General features: G+C 40.5%; 1 protein-coding gene across 1 annotated transcript; it reads left to right on the forward strand.

Moving 5' to 3' along the window:
- Positions 1-16,005: 16,005 nt before the first annotated feature.
- Positions 16,006-23,626, forward strand: HHEX (hematopoietically expressed homeobox). Its single transcript, XM_081268563.1, has 4 exons — positions 16,006-17,393; positions 19,606-19,784; positions 20,060-20,110; positions 22,530-23,626. Exons 1-4 carry the CDS (start codon positions 17,027-17,029, stop codon positions 22,749-22,751), a joined length of 819 nt encoding a protein of 272 aa, XP_081124689.1. The 5' UTR covers positions 16,006-17,026; the 3' UTR covers positions 22,752-23,626.
- Positions 23,627-24,450: the final 824 nt, after the last annotated feature.

Raw genomic sequence — 24,450 nt, forward strand, 5'->3', positions numbered from 1 at the left:
TTGTGAACAACCAATTAAAAAAAAAAGAAAAAAAAATACAAAATGGGGCTGGGGATGTGGATCAGTGGTCAAATGCCCCTAAATTCAATCGCCGGTACAAAAAAAAAAACCCACATAAGAGAGATCACTTTACGTTCATGAGAATGACCTCACTAAAAAATACAGAAAAAGATCAAGTGTTGATGAGGCTTTTGGGATAGGAGAACTCTTGTATGTTGCTAGTGGGAATGTAAAATGGTCTAACACTGTGAAAGAAGGTGAGTTCTAAAAACATTAGGATTGCTCAGCAATTTCACTCATAGGTATCTGCCACAAGAAAATAAAACATGCACCCATACAAAAATCAGTAAATAAATATAGCAGCACCACTTAAAACAGCCAAATATCCATCAATTTATGAATAGCTAGACAAAATGTGGCATATGCATGTGATGGACTACTTAGCCATAAAAATTAAGTACTGGTGCATTATGTGGAAGAAACTCAAAAACATTGTGCTCAGTGAATTAAGTCAGACAAAGCTTGCATATTGCATGATTCCATTTTTATGAAATATTCAGAATAGGTAAATACATAGAAACAGAATAGGTAAACATAGAAACAAGACTGGAGTGATGGGGGAGTCTGGGAGTGATTACCTAAGAGATATGTGATTTTCTTTAGGGTATTGAAAGTGTGTTAGAAATAGGTAGAGGTGGTAGATGAAAAACACTTGAATATATTAATAGTCTTATGCTCTACCAACTGAGCTACCCAGGTACCTTATTAAAATATACTAAATGCCACATATTTTAAAATGGTTGTCTTTATATAATATGAACTCACCTAAAAAGACTCATTGAAAATATCAAACAGCATCAAAAATTCAAGACATCGATATTGTTGGCAGATTAATTTTTTTTTTAAATAGTACAATTTAAGCGATGTATTGTGTGCTCAAAAAACTTAGTAGTTTTCAGCTATTTTAAATGTATTTGAAAAGCTAAAGGATACCATATTTGTTTGTTTGTTAAATCAAGAGAAGCATGAGATTGAAGGGTTCTTAAGTAAGAGACTAATGTCTCAACAAATAGAGAGTATCAATAAGGAGATAGAAATGATGAGGAACCAAAAGGAAATTCTGGAGTTGAAAATTGCAATAACTAGCAGGGTACAGTGGCACATGCTTTTAATCTCAGTGCCTCAGAAGGCTCAGGTGGGAGGATTATAAATTTAAAGCTGGCCTCAGCAATTTAGTGATACCCTGTCTCAAAATTTAAAAAAATTAAAATGGCTGAGGGTGTAGCTCAGCAGTAAAGCACCCCTGGGTTCAATTCTCAGTACAAAAGAAAAAGGGGGGGGGATGCAATAACTAAAGTAAATTTATTAGACAGATTCAAGAGCAGATCTGCTTAAGCAAAACAAAGACTCAGCAAACTTGAAAATAGGTCAGCTGAGATTGACCCAAAAATAGAAAAGAAGAATGAAGAAAAGTTCTGAGCATCAGAAACCTATGGGACATTGTCATGCATACCAACTTAGACATAATTGGAGTCCTAGAAGAAGAGAAATGGACAGGATATTTGAAAAAACAATGAAAACCTTCTAAATTTGCTGGAAAACATTATATACCCAAGAAACCCATCAAACCCCCAAGTAGGACAAACTCAAAAAAGGTCCATATCCATACTATTATAATTCAACTACTAATACCCAAAAGAAAAGAGACAAAGACATTTGATCACATGGATCTTTCAGAAGATTAACAGCTGATTTGCCATCACAAAACATGGAGGCCAGAAGTCCATGAGAAGACATTTAAAGTGCTGAAAGAAAATCACTGTCAACCAAAAATTCTACATCTGACAAAAACTATCCTTCAAAAATGAGACTATAAGTCATTCCAAGAAAAACAAAACTGAGGCAATTTGTGATTAGGAAACCTGCCACACAAGAAATATTCAAGGTAGTCCATTGTGATGAAATGAAAAAACACTGGAGAGTAACACGAGTCCATGTGAAAAAACAAAAAATACTGGTTAAAGTTACTAGGTTAATAAAAGACAATATAATATATTTTTGTTTGTAAATCTTTTTAAAATTGTTTAGTTTTAGGTGGACATAATATCTTTATTATATTTTTTGCGGTGCTGAGGATCAAACCCAGTGTCTCATGCATGCTAGACGAGCATTCTACCACTGAGCCACAACGCCAGCCCCTTGTTTATAATTCTTTTTTCCTCCTTTCTGATTTAAAAGACAACTGCATACAACTATCATTATGAATCTGTGCTGTTGGTCACAAATGTATGATTATGTAATTTGCATGACAACATCACAGAAGGGGGAAGGGGACAGCTATATGTGAACAAGGTTTTGTACACTGTTGATATTAAGTTGGCATTAATCTGAACTACACTGTTATATTAGATATTAATTATAATCCTTATAAACAAAAGGAATGATTCAATATATGTACATGTAAAGAAAATAAATGACTGGGCTGGCACTGTAGCTCAGTGGTAGAGGGCCTGCCTCGCACATGTGAGGCACTGGGTTCAATGCTCAGCACCACATAAAAGTAAATAAATAAATAAAGATATTGTGTCCATCTACAACTAAAAAAATTAAAGAAAATAAGTGACAAAAGAGTTAACACGGAACATTATGTTAGTGGACATGGAGTATAGTGGACAAAAAAAAGTATAAAACATAGGAAACAGTAAAATGGCAGATATAAATCCTTCCTTAATAGTAATTACATTAAATGGATTGAATACTCCAATCAAAAGTGAGAGACTGGCAGAATAGATTTTTTTTAAAAAATTGTTTATTTTCTGGTTGTAGGTGGACACAGTACCTTTATTTTTATGTGGTGCTGAGGATTGAACCAGTGCCTTATGCAAGCTAGGCGAGTGCTCTACCTCTGAGCCACAACCCCAGCCTGCAAAATGGATTTTAAAAAATATGATCCAGTAGCTCAGAGGCTGTGTTTACTTTAGCATACACAAAGCACTGGGTTCAATACTAGCCACAAAACATAAAAACAATCCAATATATGCTGTTTATAAGTGGTACAATTTAGATTCAGTGTCAAAAATATGTTGAAAATAAAAGGTTAGTAAAAAATTATACTATGTATATGGTAACCAAAAGAGACTTGTAGTGGCCATTCTAATTCTCTCCAAAATATATTCTAAGACAAAAATTCTTACTAAAGTATAAAGTGGAACTTTCCTTCTTTCTTTTCTTTTTTCTTTCTTTTCTTTTTTTTTTTTAAGATGGGTTTTCACTGTGTTGCCCATGCTGGTCTCAAATTCCTGGGCTCAAATGATTCTCCCACCTCAGCCCACTGAGTGCTGGGACTGTAGGTATATACTACTAATGTCCAGAAAAAGGGACATACTTTATTGATAAAAGGATCAATTCATCAGTAAGATGCAATAATTATAAGCATATGTAATTAACAGCCCAAATACTCCAAAAACTGATAGAACTGAAAAAAGAAACAAAGAATAACAGTTGGAAACTTCAATTTGTTACTTTTCATAATAGAACAAATAGGAGGTCAAGAAAGAAATAGAGGGCTGGGGTTGTGGCTCAGTGGTAGAGTGCTTGCCTAGCATCTGTGAGGCCCTGAGTTCAATTCTTAGCACCACATTAAATAAATAAATATGTAAGTTATAAAAAGTATATATCTAAAAAAAAAATAGAGGGCTGGAGTTGTGGCTCAGTGGCCTAGTAAAGGTATTGTGTCCAAAGAAATAGAAAACAGGAATAATAAGCCAATTAGAAGTAACAGATGTGGAAAGAAAAAAGAATATATTAATATATTAAAATGGGAAAAAAGATCTAACAGACATTTTAAAAAATTGTTTTTAGTTGTAGATGGACACAATATCTTTGTTTTTATTTATTTTTAATGTGGTGCTGAGGATTGAACCCAGTGCCTCACACATGTGAGGCAAGCACTCTACCACTGAGCTACAACCCCAGCTCCCTAACGTATATTTATAGAACACTTCATTCATAGTAGCAAAACACAATCTTCTTAAATGTTTATGGAGTGTTCTGGGATAGACCATAGGTTAGGTCTTAAACATGAAACATGCCTCAACAAATTTGAAGAACCTGAAATCATAGAGTAGGTTGTTCAATCACAATGGAATGAAATTAAAAATTGACAACAGGAGGCTCGGGTTGTGGCTCAGTGGTAGAACACTCGCCTAGCACATGGGAGGTGCTGGGTTCGATCTTCAGCACCATACAAAAATAAATAAATAAATAAATAAAAGGTATTGTGTCTGACCACAACTAAAAACAATTGACAACAGAAGGACATTTGAGAAATTCACAAATCTGTGGCAATTAGAATCCATATTCCTAAATAACCAGGTGTTCAAAGAAGAAATCATCAGGGAAATTAGAAAGTACTTAGGGATGAGAACAAATACACAGAATATCAAACTTACAGGACACACTTAAGCAGTGCTTATAAGCAAAGAGGAAGAAAGTTTTTTTTTTTTTAAGAGAGAGTGAGAGAGGAGAGAGAGAATTTTTAATATTTATTTATTTTTTTAGTTCTCGGCGGACACAACATCTTTGTTGGTATGTGGTGCTGAGGATCGAACCCGGGCCGCACGCATGCCAGGCGAGCGCGCTACCGCTTGAGCCACATCCCCAGCCTGGAAGAAAGTTCTTAAGTCAAAGGCCTAAACTTCTACAGAAAGGGCCAGACAAGGTGGTAAACACCTATAATTCCATCAGCTCGAGGCTAAGTCAGGAGAGTCACGAGTTCAGAGCCAGCTCAGCAACTTAGCAAGGCCCTCAGCAACTCAGTGAGACCCTGTCTCAAATATGAAAAGAGCTGGGAATGTAGCTCAGTGATAAAGTACCCCTGGGTTAAATCTCCAGAAGGAGAAGGGGAAGGGGAGAAAAGGGAATGGGTTATGAGAGGAAGAGAAAGAAGGTAGGAAAAAAGAAGAGCAAAACTTGAAACCCAAAGAAAGAAATAATTAAAGATTATCAAACAGTTTGGTGTGGTGGTAAATGCCTGTAATCCCAGTTACCTGGGAGGCTAAGGCAAGAGAACGGCAACTTGGTGGGCAGCCTCAGCCACTCTGTCTCAAAATTTTAAAAAGGGAGAGGATGTACCTCAGTGGTAGAGGGCTTTCTAAGTTCAATGCCCAGTACTTAAAAAAAAAAAAAAAAAAAAAAAAAAAAAAAAGAAGAAGAAGAGAAAGAAAACTGACTGCCATCATAGCACTGTATATCTAATAAAAGTATTTTCTTTGAATGATAAGGAATTAAGTACTGAATCAAATCCTGGGCCTTGTGCATGCTATACAAGCACTTTACCACTGAGTTACATCCCAACCTATCCTTTTTTATTTTACTTTGAGACAGGGTCTTGCTAAATTGCTGAGGCCAGCTGGCCTCAAACTATCAAGAAGCTGGAATTACAGGCATGTGCTACCATACCTGGCAGTTCATATGTCTTAAGAAATGAAATTTGAGCTTGGCATCATGAAACTGTCAATGTTAATTAAAAGAAATAGTAAAATGTGTTCATTAAGCACAAGAAATAATTACCAAATACCATCTCAGAAACGTAGAAAAGAATGAAGAGCAATGGAAAATATAAATGCATTGGAAAAGGTAAATTAATCACTCTAAAACAATAACAATGTTTTGTAGAGCCTAAAATTTGTATGAAATTAAAATCTGCAAGATGGGAAAAAGGCAAGAGTTTCTAAGCTCCTTTGGTTGTCAGGGACATGGTAGAGTTTCTGATTAATGTTAGACTTTCGTAAGTAAAGTATAAAGTAAATTTAGACATTGATGAGTAAAATTTTAATTGTTTCAGATAACCATTGAAAGAATAGTAAAAGAATCTAAAACTAAAAAGCTAATACAAAGGGAAGATGAAATTTTCCAAATAATCCAAAAGGAGAGAAAGAATAAACACAGAACACACAAAAGGAACGTCTAGAAAGCAATATATAAGAGGGTAGATTTTTAAACCAAATATATCTAATTATGCTAAATCTAAATGGTAAAATAATTCAAGTTAAAAAGCAAGGATTATAAAAATGGATAAAGTGAAATTCAACTATATATTGCCTACAAGAGTCATCTTTTACAAAGATGTGAAAAGTTCTTCTAATCAAAGTAAAGTTGAGGGCTGGGATGTAGCTCTGTAGATGAGTACTTGCCTAGCACCTTTGAGGCCTTGGGTTTTATAACCATCATCCCTCGTTGCAAGACATCAAACAAACCAAACAACCACAGAGTGTCAAAAAGTAGTACTGAAAATAAAAACATTTAATTTATAGATGGTAAAAGTCAATCCATTAGGAAAATATGACATTGCAAGCAACTAACAATATTAAAACACAAAAAAGCAAAAGTTCACAGGACTAAAAAGAGAAATAAATAAAAAGCTTGAACAGACTAACAAAATGGCACCATCCCCAAATGTCCTTGCCTTTTTAACTGTCTATTTACTATATTATCTTCTAGCCTCTTGCCCACCCAAAGTCTTTCATGGATCCCTTCCTTGCCTTCCAAGTATACATCTCCAATGTATACTTGAAAAACCTAAGAAAATAAGTATTTGATCTGATATCCTTTTAATCTAACCTAACTTCCTTATTCAAAAGCTTTTGTTTTGAAGGAGACTTAAACCTTTGCTGCTATGCCTTAGATTGGCAAAATAACTAATGAAGCAGGTGGCTTTTGTTCAGCAGAAGCATCAGGGGCAGATCTCATTTAGGACATGTTCCCTCTCGCTGTTGTTACTGTCAATTGTAGATGAGTTGGCTGGATAAGTCAAAATTAAACTGGTAAAGACAAAATCAGTTCTCCTTCTAGAATCACTCCAATATTTCTTTTTATCAATAGGATTAAACTATGAATTGGTAAACCTAATAATCTTTCCTGAGTCTTCTATAGAGACAATGAGCCTATATATATGTATCTTTAGTATGAAAAAATTACTTAATTAAAATATTCAGTAATTGAAATATTATGTATCATAATAATATTACACATATGTGATATTTGAAATAGCTTGTAATTTTTGTATTTTTTCAAATAAAAAGTAGAAATCAAATTTATTTAAATAATTTTGCATAATATACTTATGTGCCTGATTATAAGAGGCAACATAATTTGCACATACATTTAGATTTGATTAAAAAAAACTTTGCTTTTTTTTCTTTTGTAGAGATTTCCTGGCTTTCACCTTTATATCTAAGCTGACCCATATGGGTGCACATCCAGGGAATACAGAAAGCTATGGGTTTCTAGTTCATAAAGTTTCTTCCATGTGTTACCATTGCTGAAACAATACCGAAGGGTCTCTGGAGCCACAGAAAGCCCTTACTTGAGATTAAATCCTTGCTTCACTGTTTATTACCTCTGTGCCTTTGAACAAGTTGCCTAACCTCTCTAGACCTATTTCCTCACTTGTAAAATGGAATTATTATCTGCTGAATTCTCAAAATGTAGCAAAAGTTTCTGAGGCTGCCAGGCTTGAAGGTAGGTTGAAAATAATGAGCCTGTAGTCACATAGTGGCTGGTCTCACGTCAATTCCAAGGCTGGAACTCCATGTGATAACCTCCTTTCTACCTCCACAATCAATGCTCCTGAAGATCATGAAAGAAAAGGGTCTTATAAACTCTAGTTCAGTGCCATGAGTCATTAGAGTTTAGGAGAAGCTACTTTCCATCCTGTAATGATATTGTCATTGTCATTACTGCTGTTGCAGCCACAACAGCAATGCCACAGCTATCACTACAATTATTGTTGCTCCTGTCTATATCCCTTGTGTCCTCATTTCTTCTGAGAATTCTTCCATATTCCACTCCACTGGATATTCACCTTACCTCCTAGAGAAACATAATAGACTATTTCTCACTAGAAGCCCATAAAGCCCCTTGTACACAAAGTTGAGCTTTCAGCCTGAGTACTCCTGCAGGGGTGATGGTGACCCACGCTTGATGATGCCTACCTGGTGCCAGGTACGGTGCTGGGGGATGAGGGGACAGGGATAACCAAGATATAGTGCCTGCTCTTTGAGAACCATTAGTCCAATGGTGTCCTCTCTGATCTTGGGGACTATTCCCTATTTTACTAAATCCAGTCCCCTAAATCAATCTGGGCATTCATCAGCTTTTTTCCTTTTTAAGCTATTTCTACTTTAACCATTCAATCCTTTTTTCCTCTCTACTTTCCCTCTTCCAGATATCAAACATGGCTCTTTCCTTTCTAGCTTGAGTGACTGTGTGGTTGGAGATACCAACAGTCAAGAAAGGGAACCCATGAGGAACCAGTCAGAATAATCTTTTCAAACTATCAAAGGCTTAGGAAACCTATCTCTGTTGTCAGTTTCTGTTTTTCCTCAACAAAAGTCATCCACAACAATTTTTTTGCATAGTTTATCAGGCTAAAAAAATTAAATCAGCCAAAAATATTTTACCCTTCAAATTCAGAGAAGGAAAGATGGGCTGAAGTAACAGCTGTTGTTCTGCCACCAGGCAAAATTTATTCCCCTCAAACGGAAGTTGAGAACTTACTAGTTTGGGCATGGAGACTAAAACTTTTTAAAGCATAGTACATTTAATTCTTATAACCATATGATGAAGGTGTGATTATTAGCCTGGCTTCTTTTTTTAAGGCTGAAATCAAAACAAAACAATAATACAAAACAGATTGAGAGAGAACACTGGGCCACCTACCTTCTATGAATATATATAAAGATTACACAAATGTCCAGATGCTAATCGAAGAAACCTAAGAAGATTAGAATATTGTCCATGAATATCCAGATCCTTCCCACTCTACTGACTACAGAATCTTGAGTAGCAGTTTCATTGCATTTCTAATTTTGAATCTTCATGTTATGTGTTCATTATAATTAAATCCATTACAATAACAAAAATATCAGACAATCTTGAGTTTGTTTTTGAGACATTCATTTATTAATCCTAGTCTAACAAAGCTTTTCCAGGGCAGGAATCTTGTCCTATCAACCTTTATAGCTCCCACTAAAGATTTAAATCTAGTGTGATAGAATTGTGAATTTACAATGGACTTTATTCTAGTCAAAGATTTCCAAAATCCATATTTTGTGTACTAATTCCAAGCATTATTTAACTAGATCAATATCATATTATCCTAAGAGTCAGGAGAGCCCCTCAGATAACTTCTTCTCCATCGTTGTAGTCGTGATTGGCAACAGCGGCATTACCATCATCACAGTGACCACCATGTATTGAGTGGTTACTGTATACTAGCGATTTACATGTAACAACTCATTTAATCCACATAATTTAATGAGGAGAGAGTATTACAATCCATGTGCTACTATTAAGGAAACAGGAGCCCAGAGATTTTAAGAAATTCATCAGGTCTGGGGATGTAGCTCAGTAACAGCTGGGAGGCTGAGACAAGAGGATCACAAGTTCAAAGCCAGCCTCAGCAATGGTGAGGCGCTAAGCAATTCAGTGAGACCCTGTCTCTAAATAAAATAGAAAATAGGGCTGGGGATGTGGCTCAGGGGTTGAGTGCCCCTGAGTTGAATCCCCAGTCCCCCCAAAATAAACAAATTAAACCTAATAAAAACCAAAGTAAAAATGATGGACACTACACTAATTCACTTTTTCAAAAGTATCCATCAAGCCCTTACTCCCTTCCTGCATACCAGTTTAGGGACAGGCTTCAAAATTCAGAAAGTGCAGAATGGGATGCTTCATAAAGCTACTTTTTACCTTATTCTCCTCCATGTCCCCACACTACCCAGTTTTCTTATTCTAAGCAACCTATGCTGCCAATTTCTTGGGAGACCTGTCATTTTAGCTAGGTATGTGTATTAGGGTTCTCTAGAGGAACAGAATCAACAGGAAGTATAATAAGGGAATTTATCAGGTTGGCTTATGCAACCAGAGGCTGGATAGTCCACAATGGCCATCTGCAGGCTGGAGAGCTGGAAGAACCAGTAGCTGTGAAGTCCAAGGGCTGAAGTCCCAGAACAAGAGGGATCAATGGCACTACCCTAATCCCAGATGGAAGGCTTCTGGAGAATCCACTTTGGAAAAGTGAAGAGGCAAGAGTCTGATATCCTCAGATGACCATAGCAGAACTGGTTGAAGAGCTTGCATCTGCTGGGGCCTCCCTGTGCTTCAACTTTTATTCCATCCAACCCATCATCCTATTGGACGGTGCTGCCCATGCTTAGGGAGGATCTCCATTTCAGTTGGCTATCCCAAATGCCAATCATTCCTAGACACACTCTCATTGACACACCCATAAGACTCTTAATCCAAATCAGGTGAACAATTCAAGTTGACCATGACAGTAGGTCGATTTTATGTAATATCCCTCAACTCTCCTAATAGTCCCAGACTTCTTTGATGAGCTAATCTTAAATAATTCAGTATTTCAGGCCCATTTCACAGCTAGTGGAAAACATGACCTCTGGAGGAGCTGATGGTTTGAACTGAGATGAAGTCTTTGTGAAACAGCAGGGTAAGTTCCTGTAGGTTAACTTATTGTGTTTTTACCCAGAAGCCTCCATTTTTCTAGGAGAACATTGCCACCCTTCATAGATCTGCCTACCTCAGATGGCCACAATGTTTTCCTGCCATTCTCTCTGAATTGAGGTCTCCGACACCAGCAGCCCTGAAGAACACAAGTCCTGTGACTTCTTTGTGGACCTGGCATTGTGACAGTTGTTGCTTTTTCCTTTTCTCAGAATAGAATCTTTAGAGTTAAGGATGGGGGAATTTTGTGTTCATGAGATCTCAAATGGCTTCATGAAAACTTTAAAATCAGGATGTTTTAGTCACTGTTGTATCACTGTGACCAAAAGATCTGACAAGAGCAACTTAGAGAAGGAAAAGTCAATTTTGGCTCATGGTTTCAGAGTTTCAGTCCATGGTTGGCTGATTCCACAGCTCTGGGCAGAACATCATGACATAAGGGCATAGTGGAGGAAAGCTACTCAGCTTATGGCAACCAGAAAGGTGAGGGCAGGGAGAAGATAGAGATAGAGATAGAGATAGATAGAGGTAGAGATAGAGAGAACACTAGCCAAGAGCCAGGGACAAAATATACTCCCCAAGCTCATGCCCTAGTTACTTCCTCCAGTAATGTCCCACCTGCCTACAGATACTACCCAGTAATCCATTCAAATTATTAATTCATCAAATGGAATAATCCACTGGTTATAATCTAATCATATCACCTCTGAACATCCCTGCATTGCTTAACATGAGATTGAAAGGCACCTCATATCCAAATCATAATAGCTGCTTTCTACTTTTTGCCTATTAGGAATAACTCTGCTGTGAACATTTGAAAACAAGTTTTTGTGTGAACATGTTTTCATTCCTTGGGTATATTTCTAGGAGTGGAATTATAGTAGTCTATTGCAACTGGTATTCCAGGTGCTGTTTATCCTGTTTAGCCTTTTCAGGAACTGCCAGATGGTTTTCCAAAACAGCCATTTCATTTTACATTGTCACCAGCAAAGGATAAGGGTTCCAAATCACTATCTTCATCAACATTTTTTAAAAATTATTATGGTTATCCTACCATGTGTGAAATGGTATCTCATTATGGTTTTGATTTGCATTTCCCTGATGACTAATGATGCTGAACATCTTTTTATGTGCTTATTGAACATTTGTATATCTTTTTTGAAGAACTGCCTATTCAGATCTTGAGCCCATTTCAACAACTGGGTGCTCCAGAGGCTGGGATTGTGGCTCAGTGGTAGAGTGCTCACTTAGCAAGTGCAAGGCCGTGGGTTCAATCCTTAGCACCACAGAAAAATAAATAAAATAAAGATATTGGGTCCAATGACAACTAAAAAAAATATTTAAAAAATTGATGATCTTATTATTGAGTTAGATCTTCATCACTTTTTAAATTGAACAAATAAATAACATGAACTCCACCTAAAGCTCCTTGGTCAATAAAGTACACCCACATCACAGTGCTATGTAAAGCACACTGTCGTGTGCAAAATAAGCAAAAAGAACATGGGGAAGAGATATCAGGGTGACTACTGCCCATGTACTTCAAGGCATTCATGACATAGATGTTTCTAGTGGTTCAGATTTGCATTTCATAAGTTAGAAAAACATGAAAACTCTAATTAGATTTTGTCAAATATTAAATAAAATATAATGAAATTATTTAATTAATTAAATGCCATTCCAACAGTTGAAGGTAATAAAACTTGTATTATCAAACAGAACTAAGTTGCTATAACAAAATGTACTGATGCTTTCAAGCTATACCTAATTTGACATTTTACCTCTACGTATATTTAATTATTGAAAATAAGTTGCAAAACACCTAAATTCCTACTTGATAAATTAGAGGTGAGAACTACCTTTTCTTCTTACAAAATTTGGTTCCTTGCACAATAGCAATGACTAGAATAAATGGTGCCAAATTTTTGGAGTCTTGTTTAATTCGGTATATAATTAAAATCTCATGTAGCTTTATTGGTTTTAGTATCCAGCAGAGAAAAAATATTGAAACTCCAAGAGATTTTGAATTAAATAGCTACAACAGTTTTGTTTTATTAGTTCTGACTGTGTGAAAAAAATCATAAGGACAACTTTGGAAAAATCTAGTTCTTTTAGAGCCCCAAATGACTTTTAAAACAATAAAACAAACTATAAAACCTACACAAGTGATATTAAAAATTATGTAGTTCAATAAATGTGACATTCACAAATGTGGTTGTAATTTTTTTAAACAACAGCAAAGTGAACATGGATCTGATGATTGGATTTAGAAAAGGTAGTGTTATATAGCTTAAAAGAATTAAGTGCTTCAATTTGTTGGTGAGGATTATGTAGCTGAGTTGGAATGTTATACCAATGACTTTAAGATCTTCATCCATTTCCCAGGGCCTATGGCTACATCAAAGAAAGTAATGGTCTTCCTTTATTAATGACTATTTACTAATTCTATATTATTGGTTATTTTCTTAGCATGTCTAATATTCATTTTTGAAAGTTTAGAGATTTAGACCTTTTTGGATGGTGGCTGCATCAAGCACAGAATAAACAAGTACTATAAATGCATACTTTTTTTTTTTTTTTTTTGGCGGTATAGGGATTGAACCCAGGGCCTCATGCAACCACTCTGCCACCTAGCTACATCCACAGCCCAACCCATACCAATTTTTGTAGGGGGGTGGAGTCCCGGAGATTGAACTCAGGGGCACTCGACCACTGAGCCACATCCCCAACCCTATTTTGCATTTTATTTAGAGACAGGGTCTCACTGAGTTGCTTAGTACCTCACTTTTGCTGAGGCTGGCTTTGAACACCAGATCCTCCTGCCTCAGACTCCTTAGCCGCTGAGATTACAGGTGTGTGCCACCGTCCCTGGCCCAACACATACTATTTTTGAAGATGGAAAATGAAAGTTCAATAGTAATTTCTGTAAAGGCATTAAATGCATTAGAGGAATCATCCCAGTTATTTGCTAGATAGAAGGGCCAGGGAAAAGGAGAAAAACATAGGAGGGGAAACCTTCTGTGAGAAAAACAATTAGTTATCTGCTTAGTTTGCTGAGGTCTCACTCTTTGAAAACTCAAATATAACTTTAGAAGGCACATTTGAACATTAGATGGTACTGTCCTTTCTTAGTCCTCAGAGACTGTGCCTGTCCCTGGAACACCGAAGAAAATACCTAATTCTCCATCAGGCCACATGATAATGATGCTGGTGGAACTAACAAATATCAGAGTTGACCCACAGAGATCGAAGATTCTCCAATCCAGTCCCCCTCACTGATGTTTTCCAGGGGCAAGGCACTACCTGAAATTATATACAGACTTAACAAATAATTCAAAAATTTTTTACCTTTACAGAATGAGGTGGTACATTCATTTTTAAAGACAAAATCATGCTTATTTTTTCCCCAGTTTTTATATTGAAAACAGGGAAGCTGAAACTATACTACAACAAACATCCATATTCTCTCATAGAATGCGACGCTACATCGTGTACAACCAGAGAAATGAAAAGTCGTGCTGCAATTGTGTACACTGAATCAAAATGCATTCTGCTGTCATGTATACCAATTAAAATAAATAAATTAATTAACTTAAAAATCCATATTCTCTTCACCTCAAGCTACCAAATAATAACTTTCTATATTTGGTTTACCTCCCTCTTCATGTATATATCTATGCATACTTACACAGATGGTATACATAGGCATACATACAATGTGTGCACATGTATGTTAAAATATTTGAAAGTAAGTTGCAGATATTATGACCCATCACCACCAAAAACTTTAGTTTGCATCTTCCCAAGAATAAGAACATTTTCTCATATAACTCACACATCTAAGAGGATATTAATACTGTTGTCTAACATATAATTCATATTAAATTTCCCATGGGTTTAAAAAAAAACCCAGAATCCAATGAATTGGGGTGATACTATGAGACCTTGTGGAAATCCTCATCTTTAACATTTTACCCATGAGTTGAGGTGTTCAATGATTTTTTTCTTAAATGAATTATTATATTTTCCGATTTTAGCAAATTTTCTACATTTGTTAGAAGGAATTCTTGCAGTTTTTCCATCCACCATCCCTTTCTCTCACTTTAAGTATCACTATAGGGGCTGGAACTGAGGCTCAGTAGTGGTAGTGCACTTGCCTGGCATGTGTGAGGCACTGGGTTTGATTCTCAGCACCGCATATAAATAAATAAAATAAAGGTCTATCAACAACTAAAAAATATACTTAAAAATGCATCACTATGGATTCATGAATTGTTATAATTAAAGTGTAAAAATCTGTAATGTATTTTTGAAGCTTAAATCTTCCCAAGTTCAGCCAGTGGGAGTCCCTTCAAGGCAGCCTGTTTTCTCTTCTTCTTTTTTTTTTTTTTAAAGAGAGAGTGAGAGAGGGGAGAGAGAGAGAGAATTTTTAATATTTATTTTTTAGTTCTCGGCGGACACAACATCTTTGTTGGTATGTGGTGCTGAGGATCGAACCTGGGCCCCACGCATGCCAGGCGAGCGCGCTACCGCTTGAGCCACATCCCCAGCCCCAGCCTGTTTTCTTTCCATGGTTTCTGACAAAGGGTATCCATGAACACTTCTTGTATCTTCCTAGACCTAGAATTAGTTACTTCAAGGACTTACTCTATAAATGGGTCACAGATGCCGATGGCTCAATTCTCCAAATATTCAAGAGGTATATTCTCCCTCCGACCTCATCCCTCTCTTCATGGACAGCCAAAGGTATTAATTTTCTGTTATTCTTCCATAGATAGTTTATGTAATAAAGCAAATACACAGATATATTCTTACTGGTCCCCCAGTATTTTGACTAAATTATAACATATACATTTACTGGGTTTGTCTGTACTTGTAGCTCTTCATTGTCATTAGATTCTGAAAGATGCCTATGACCTATCCCAGAAAGATTAGGAGGACCCTTTAGGTCAAATGTTTCAGATGAGAAAAGTCCAGGGTGGTAAATTTACCAAAGCTGCATGAGATAACACTCACATGCTATTCTCTGGACTTGGATGTTGGTCCTCTGATTTTAGCTTATTGTCACCTATTCATCTTTCAAACATAGCTTCTGTGGGGAAGCCTTTGTTTTTCTTAATGCTCTTCCCTCCTCCCTGCCCCCCACAACTAGGTGATGTCCCTTGTTATAAGATTCCAGCACATATATATTAGTGTTAAATGTTTCCTGTCTCCGTGAATTCAGGGATTAGATCTGTCTTGTTCACTGCTGGCACACAACAACTGCTCAAAATGTACGAAGTGAAACTCGAATCCAGGATGTCCGACTCCCAGTCAACTCTTCCTACTTCGGACCCACTGCAGTTGAAGAAATAATATTTCAAGAATGTAAATTAACCCCTACACAGAAAAAGACACACAGAAAAAGCTCGATAAGTCTTTCTATATACACGACTATTAGAGAACCTTAGCAGAAACAGCTCACCGAGAGGTGTGACCACCGCAGGAGGGCATCAATCAAGAAAATTCCCCTTTGCCCCCGAGGCGAGTAGAGGCGCACTGGGCCGCGGCCACGCGGGCCAGCGCCACCTCTCCAATAGAAAACACGTGCAAAAAGCAGGAGCAAGGCTGCGCGTAGCTGCCACCGTCAGGGCTCAGGGACAGAGGACATGGGTCAGCTTTCTTGGATTGCATAGCCTCCTCCTGGAGCCTCAGGATCCCGGCCTTCTCTTGAGTCCTGTCCAGAGCAGCTTCTGCCAGCATCCTAGGGAAGAGTCTGAGTCCGGGGGGTCCCCAAATGAAACTAGCTGCAACAGCCTGAAGCCCGGAACACCTGAAGTCTAGTCGTTTGCACCACCTAAGGACTGCCGCTCTTTTACTTTGGGGCAGCGCTAGGAACTGCTGGCACAATCTAGCTCTGAGCTCGGGAGGCGCCTGAGGCAATAGCCAGTACCACCGTTATTCCAGGGAGCGCGCCGACCAAAGGAAGTTTCTCTCGGGCCCGTGAAGGGACGGCCCTGTTACCATCCTCCGCGCCCCTCGCCTAGGCCCATCTCCTGCCACCCTGAGGCAGGCCTGGACAGTGCTCCCGAGTTTCGTTAGAGATGCTTCCTGGCTGGGGCTACAGCTGCTTGGGTCCTGGCTCTTGACAGCTTCTTTCCTCGCACCTCTCCGACGCACTCACGCTGCCCGGCTTTCCTGGAGGGGGTCCCCGGCAAGGGTGTCGGAGATTCAGTGGCGTTGGCGGTGGCGGGTCACCTGGGCACAGGGTCCCAGAAGCCAGGGAACCGGCGAGTCCCGGGGGCGGGGAGCTCGGCCGGCGGGGGCGGGCCAGGGATGGGGGCGGGAGGCGGCTCTTAGGTCCCCGCGCCATTGGCCGCAGGGCCTGGCGGCAGGAAGGGGCCAGTGAGCGGGCCCCACCCCGTGGCCCGCGGAGCCTATCGCCGGGAGTTCGGATCGCGGATAAATGTAGCGCCGAAGTGCGGGCGGGCAGCTCTCCGAGGGGCCGGAGCGCAGCGGAACCATGCAGTACCCTCACCCCGGGCCGCCGGCCGCGGCGGGCGCCGTGGGGGTGCCGCTGTACGCACCCACGCCGCTGCTGCAGCCTGCTCACCCGACGCCGTTCTACATCGAGGACATTCTGGGCCGTGGGCCCGCCGCTCCCACGCCCACCCCCACGCTGCCGTCCCCCAACTCCTCCTTCACCAGCCTCGTGTCCTCCTACCGGACCCCAGTGTACGAGCCTACGCCGATCCATCCCGCCTTCTCGCACCACCCCGCCGCTGCGCTGGCCGCCGCCTACGGCCCCGGTGGCTTCGGAGGTCCTCTATACCCCTTCCCGCGGACAGTGAACGACTACACGCACGCCTTGCTTCGCCACGACCCCCTGGGTAAGGCGGCCAGGTCACAGTGAGGCCAAGTCGGGGCGACGGCTGGGAAGGCGCCACCCGGCAGGTGGCAGCGCCCGGGAGTCGGCGGTGGCGGAGGGGAGAGGCAATAGAAAGTTGTGGCAAAAGCTATTGAAAAGCGGCTCTCGGGCGCGCGCAGGGACAGGAGGCGCGGGCACCGGCATCGCGCAGCCGGGGCTGACCGCACGGTGACTCAGATTGGTTTTCCTGCACCTTGCAGGCGTCGGGGCACTCGGGCCTGGCTGAGACTTCGGGCGCTGCCGCCGGGGCTAGAGGAGGAGGATAGCCCCGGGCCGCGCGTGTAGTCCCGGGTGGTGCCTCTTTAGGAAAGGGACGGGGAGGAGGGTGTTGAGGCGTCCTGGGCCGGCCTCTGCGGGACAGGGATAACTGCTGGGCCCCGGGTGGTTACGGGGCTGGACTTGGTTCAACAAGCTTGTGTAGTGAAAGAGCCTGACCCTTTCCGTTCATACAGGAAATCTTGAGTTCTCGATAGGAGTAAATCTGGTTTCAGAAGCTGTTAAGTGTTTTCCTGGCTGCACGAAGCAGACCCTTCCCCCGGAGTAGTGCACGCTGCTGATTATTTTATCGACATCCTCAATACAGACAAATTCAGGAAACACTCGACTTCTGATAGCCGGGATCCGTTTTTCTGATATTGTTCATTTCCTCTGTGTGGGATGTGACTTTATGGCAGCTAAAATAACCAGTTGCTTCCTATTTTTTTTTTTTCGAGGCTGTTTTGCACCAGTCTGAAGCCTGACGCAAGCAAAATCTCGAAAAAACAATGCCAGCTTTCAAAGCGTTTAGGCGGCAGGCCTGCAGACACACCGACGGACGGACTGACAGACAACTCTTTGGAGTAGGAAGATGCAGACCCCGGGCACCAGTTAGGAAGGGCAATGTGGACACTCTGGGCACATAGAATTTGTGGGACTTGTCCCCTCAGTGCAGGGGGTGGGGTGCCTGAGAAATAAGTGACTGGGTTCCGGTGGCCCTTGGCGCCTCTGGGGTCTAAAGCCCTAGGGTAAATAAGGAAACGGGCGCCTTGCCTGGGGTCACCAGGGTTTTAAATCAACTGTTATTGGCAGATTCAGTAGGGACCCCAGAGACAATTAACATTTTTAAAAAATATATTTTAATTGTAAGTGGATCTTTTGTAACATTTATTTATTCATACGAGGTGCTGAGGGTCCAACCCAGGGCCTTACCCATGCCAGGCAAGTGCTCTACCACTGAGCCACAACTCCAGCCCCAACAATTAACCTTTGAATGTCAGTGTTATTAAGCGCGATCTTTAGCTCCGTCCTCCACTTTTCCTTTTCACCGTCAGAATTTTGGGATATGTGTCTTACAGCTTTTTTTTTTTTTTTTAGGCTATTATATTTGTATTTTTAAAATTCCAGCCTCCAGGATTTGGTGCCATGGGCCCCGGTGTAGCTCTGCTCTTCTGCTAGGCCCAGAGGGAGACAGACCCTCAGAAGGGCCGGTCTGGGGGCGAACGTTTTCACAAAGCGCGCTCTGGGTTTCCTTGGGTTACTGTTGGGACCGCGCAGGAGGAAGCAAAGGGTTTTTTGAGATAGACCAACAGGAAACACATTGACGGAAATGTTGCCATAGCCCACGGCGTGGCTCTAACTGGCCGCCCCCGCGGGTCGGGTGTGAAATCAGAAGAGGCCACGGCCCCCTGGGGCCAGGATTGGAGGATCCACGTGTGGGTCGAACTCGGCGCGGGCCTGGGCCTGAGCCTGAGCTGTTCTCGCGCAGCATTACCTTGGATGGTGTCCCAACCCCTCTCCTCCCCAAAACGCACATATTCGGATAATTGGAAAGTGCGGTTCACTATGGGAGAGGACTTACGGGTATAAAAAAGTTGTGCATAAATTCAAAAGCGACAGGTGAAAGCGCGTCGTGGTGTTCTAAGCGCAGCTTGTACTGGGCATTCTTTTGGAGATTAAAACATTTGTGTTTGTATCCTAGACATAGGTGTTATGGTTGCTATGTGTCATCTGTAGCTCTGTGTGTCTGTGTGTTGGGGGAGATTAGTGGGAGCGTGCTGGGCTCCCGTTACACGTGTCTTGTTGCGTGGTCTCCTGGCTTCTCATTCCTCACCTTGTCACCCCTTGGGCCAGGCAGGTCCGGGGTTTGGTTAGGCCGCTCCACAGCCTTCGCTAACTGCCGCTCTTCTTGCTCGCAGGCAAACCCTTGCTCTGGAGTCCCTTCTTACAGAGGCCTCTGCATAAAAGGAAAGGCGGCCAGGTGAGGTTCTCCAACGACCAGACCATCGAGCTGGAGAAGAAGTTCGAGACCCAGAAATACCTCTCCCCGCCCGAGCGGAAGCGTCTGGCCAAGATGCTGCAGCTCAGCGAGAGACAGGTAGGCTACTTGGGTCTCCTCCCGTGGCAGGCTGCTGGGGCTGGGGTCATCAAGGCTGAAGAGAGCAGTGGACAGGCTGAAGCCACTGTGCACTCCGGCAAGGTCGGCAAGGTCCGATTCGGTTCCACCCCGGGAGGGCGGATCTGCACCCATCGCCCCTGTCCTCCCTGGGTCCCTCGGGATTCTGGGCTCTTTGCAAGTTTGGTGGGTTTTTTTTTTGTGTGTGTCCCCTCTTTATTTTGTGTCCCCCTCTTTATTTCTTTCTTCTCTTGTAGGTCAAAACCTGGTTTCAGAATCGACGAGCTAAATGGAGAAGACTAAAGCAGGTATCGACATGATTCCGTTTCTATGGAAATAAATATTTGTATCATGTTATCTCAATGCGAGGCCTGTTATGGGTTGTATGCAAAAGTCATTTGAGAGACTATTTAACCTCTTCACCTTGATTAAAAAGACAAATAGTCCTGCTGAAATTCAGGATGAGTTGCTCAGGTGGCAGTAATGCTAAAAGCACCTAATGCAGGTCCTATATCAATTATGCTTAGGTTTTCACACACTGGCTAGTAAAACTCCCAGCTAATTGTTTTATAAACCCCCATATGTTGTTTATCTAATTAACGCAGGAAAGATAAAGTAATTGACAGTAAATGACTTAAGCAGTTATCTTTGGGAGAAAATTGTTTCTTTTATTTACACAGCCATAATAAAACCAGGCAGAACTCAAGGGTAAATAGAAGGAAACAAACACTTTTAAGTCTTGTTTGCACTGTTTTTTAGAATAATTAAATATCAAAGAGTTTAAAATTATTTTTCTGCTAAGGCTAGCTCTTAAAATGATTATTAAACATACAAGAAAACATCCAAGTAAAGGCTAATTCAGTTTTTAAAGAAGCTCTATTGACTTAAAGCTAAAGGTTTTTTTTTTAATGTCCTATTCCTGATGTTTCAAAGTTGTCTGACAATTGATGAGTTGTTTATTTGCCAATGTATATATGCTTTTAAATAATAAATACAATACATTGAAACAATGTGAGTGGGAAAATTTAATGTGTATTTTAAAATTTATTAATTATTTCTTTTTTATTAAAACAAGATGATATCCCAAAGGCTATTCTGAAACAGAAAATAAAATTCCTGTAATTTCATTATTCTAACATGATTTAAAAGATTCACACATTTCCTCTCAGTTGCTGACCTTGTTATGTAATTGCAAATTTGGTGAATATATTACTCAAAAAAACTTAGTATATGTTTTCAAAACACTTAGTATATCATAATGTCCCTGTGTAATATTTATATCCATTTTAGACAAACTCAGAATTAAAAATTCACTGATATGTTTAGTTTTTATTCAAAGACTTGGCTATAGTGTACCTAGAGGCATTCTTCCTTTTCATTTCTAGGGATTGAACCCAGAGGTGCTCTACTGCTGAGCCACATCCCCATCCCTTTTTATTTTTTATTTTGAGATAGGGTCTCACTAAGTTGCTTAGGGCCTCACTAAACTGTTCAGGCTGGCTTTGAACTTGTGATCCTTACGATGCTGGGATTACAGGTGCACACTGTCACACCTGACTTGCCAGGGACTTCTAGTTTCTATGTAATATGGGAAGATTTTTTCAGAAATTCGCCTCAGATTTTAAGCAAATTGTAGTTAATTGTTTCTCTTATTAGTTGGCAGCATTCTTCAAATTCTGCATTTTTTCTTTGCCATCCATGATTTGTGTGTGTAGATGTTCATGAATTTACTCCAGAAAATGATTGAAAAGGAATTCAGTCTAATAATTAATAATTTAATTTTTTTCTTAATTCATCATTAATTACTTCACTGTGTGTGTGTGTGTATGTGTGTGTGTTATGGAACTCAGGGATTTACACATGATATACCCCTAGCTTTTAACATTCTTATTCTTAAAATGTCTAGAGAACTTCAAGTATTTAAATCCTTTTTTTCTTTTTGAGTTGGAGATGATACAATACCTGTATTTTATTTATTTTTATGCGGTGCTGAGGCTCAAACCTAGGGTTTCACAAGTGCTACCAAGAACTCTACCACTGAGTGCTAGCCCAAGTTTGAAGTATTTAAAAAATTAAGATAATATAGTGATCTAAGGTTTCCCCCTAAGCTTTTAAGACTCTTGAGAACATGGGTCAGGGCTGGTTTTAAATGTTTCACTGCTATAATACCTTATATTTGTGACTGATAGTCTTATAAGACTATATCTTTCTCTGAAGTGACAAGCTTCTCCTTCAAATAAGGAATCCCAAGTATGTATTTTCTTTTTTTTAAAGAAAAGTTTTTTTAAAGATGGCCACAATATCTTTATTTAAAATATTTTATTTATTTTTATGTGGTGCTGAGGATCTAACCCAGTGCCTCACATGCACGAGGCAAGTGCTCTATCACTGAACTATAACCCCAGCCCCCCAAGTATGTATTTTCTAAGTAAAAAGATTACAGCTGAAGTATTTTTAAAACATTTTTAAAAATATTTATTTATTTATGTATCTTTAGTTTTAGGTGGATACATTAGTGTGTTTTTATGTGGTGCTGAGGATCAAACCCGGTGCCTCATGCATGCTAGGTGAGCACTCTACCACTGAGCCACCACCCCAGCCCCTATAGCTGAAGACATTTGATAAATAAAATATTGAAAGGATGGTGCTGGATGAAAAGTCACTTTGATTTATGCCTCTTCATATTTCAAGATCCTACCAATCTCCATTTTCATTCCCTTCATTTAGGAGAACCCTCAAAGCAATAAAAAGGATGAACTGGAAAGTTTGGACAATCCCTGTGAGCAGAGGCAAGACTTATCCTGTGAACAGAATAAGGGTGCTTCTTTGGATAGTTCTCATTGTTCGCCCTCCCCTGCCTCCCAGGAAGACCTTGATTCAGAGATTTCTGAGGATTCTGATCAGGAAGTGGACATCGAGGGAGATAAAGGCTATTTTAACACTGGATGATGATCACTGGCATTAGCATGTTCAGAAAATTGGATGGGAAATAACATTTTGCTACAGAAAACAGAAGAACTAGAAAGCAATATGAAAAAGGGAAATCAATTTTCTGGTGTTCTGGAAACCTAAAATATTTGGTGCACTGGCTAATTAACAAACCTACATTGAAACCTTAATCTTGACTTAACCAATGGCATATGTACTGATTTTAGGTTTTTTGATAAAGTGACTAAATTCACCCCCATTTTTTAAAAAAGTAAATTGATATTTTCTATTTATAAAAAATAATTTTGAACTTTTGTTAAATTTTTAAGTTATAACTTTAATGGTTTTAATAGTTTTTTTTTCTTGAAAGACTTTTCATAATCTGTGTCTACATCCTACTTAATGAGAAAGCAAAGAAATACCCCAAATTCATAGGTACGCCTTGGAAAGGGGACCCATCTTTCAGGCAGCCTTGGAATACTATAAAGAGAGACATTCTTTACTTTTCTATGACATTCTTGCACTGCTGCCTTAAATCCAAAGCCATCTCTTGTCTTGGGATGTGTGTTCCTTTTGTTTCAAAAGCAAGAATTGATAAGACTAGACCTAAATGGTTGTTTTGCACTGTCATTTAGTATCCATTTGACCAAAGTGTTAAGGGGATATAGTACCGTCCTACAGGCAGAGAAACTGACTCGCTGGTGATTAATCACAGATAAACTAGAACTCGCAGGTTAAGTGTAAGTAGATTGTAGATATTGTGTTTTATATCAAACAATGTCTATAAAGTGTGTATATAGAATTGTCACTGTAAAAAAAATGACCAAAATGTTGTTTTGTTTTTTAATGAATTACTTGTTTATAAAATAAACCCGTCCATGGGACGACTGACCTTGTCGGACGTCTCCTTCTTTGGTTTAAAAACAAAACAAAACCCACACCTTCCCTTAAAGCGCCCCGGGTGCCAGAGCGTGCTGGGCGCTGAGCTTGCTGGGGCTCCAGCTCCTAGCGCTCTGGGAGTGGGCCAGCGGGGGTCGCCTGGGACACGAGTTTGAGCCTTTCTTAAGGTGTTTGCTGGGGACCTGGGGACGTGTAAGTCTCGGGGGCAGGGGGTGCCTCCTATTCGCGGACCCGCGAGCTGCGGGTGGCGGGAGGAGCCCGGACCCAGGTGGCTCGCCGCAGAGCGCGGGACCGCCTGCGCCCCATCGATTAGCTTCCGCTGCCGCGCTGGCCCCAGCCGCTGTCCTTGACCGGTGTGAGTCAACACTGCGTCATCCCTGAGTGGCCCAGGCTCTGGAGCCCGCTCGGCGTGGCGAGACCGGGGGTGGGGGATGGGGGACCCCGGCGGGAGGAACAGCAGGTGGTCACACACTCCTGCCGCATCCCTACAGTTTGGTAGGTGTAGGGTGGGAGCGGGAATTGCATACCTACAAATGTCCAGGTGATGCCGAAGCTACTGACCCAGAGCGCACACTCTGAAAGCCACTGTTCTAGGGTGCTCCTACCATGAAGAAGCAGGTGAGACCAGTGCTTCTCCACTCCTAGCCTCGCCTGCTTCCCTCACAGCTACTCTAACCTGGGAGATGAGGGTCTGAGAGGGAGAGAACAGAGGGAAGTGGGTGGGAGTGAGACTTGATGGCTGAGTAGAGGAGGGTTCAGGGTTCTGGATGGGTTATTGTGAGATGGGGGAGAATGATATTGCTGAGGTGAAGGTGGCTGT

Source organism: Spermophilus citellus (genome assembly GCF_964194105.1).
Source record: "Spermophilus citellus genome assembly, chromosome: 15".
In the NCBI taxonomy this organism is placed as follows: domain Eukaryota; kingdom Metazoa; phylum Chordata; class Mammalia; order Rodentia; family Sciuridae; genus Spermophilus; species Spermophilus citellus.

What these genes read in the sequence shown, in the direction of transcription:
- HHEX (XM_081268563.1), top strand. Translation starts at nt 17,027, where the DNA reads ATGCAGTACCCTCACCCCGGGCCGCCGGCCGCGGCGGGCGCCGTGGGG. An exon ending in GCTTCGCCACGACCCCCTGG is followed by an intron (nt 17,394 to 19,605) that starts GTAAGGCGGCCA and finishes TCTTGCTCGCAG; the next exon opens with GCAAACCCTTGCTCTGGAGT. An exon ending in AATGGAGAAGACTAAAGCAG is followed by an intron (nt 20,111 to 22,529) that starts GTATCGACATGA and finishes CCCTTCATTTAG; the next exon opens with GAGAACCCTCAAAGCAATAA.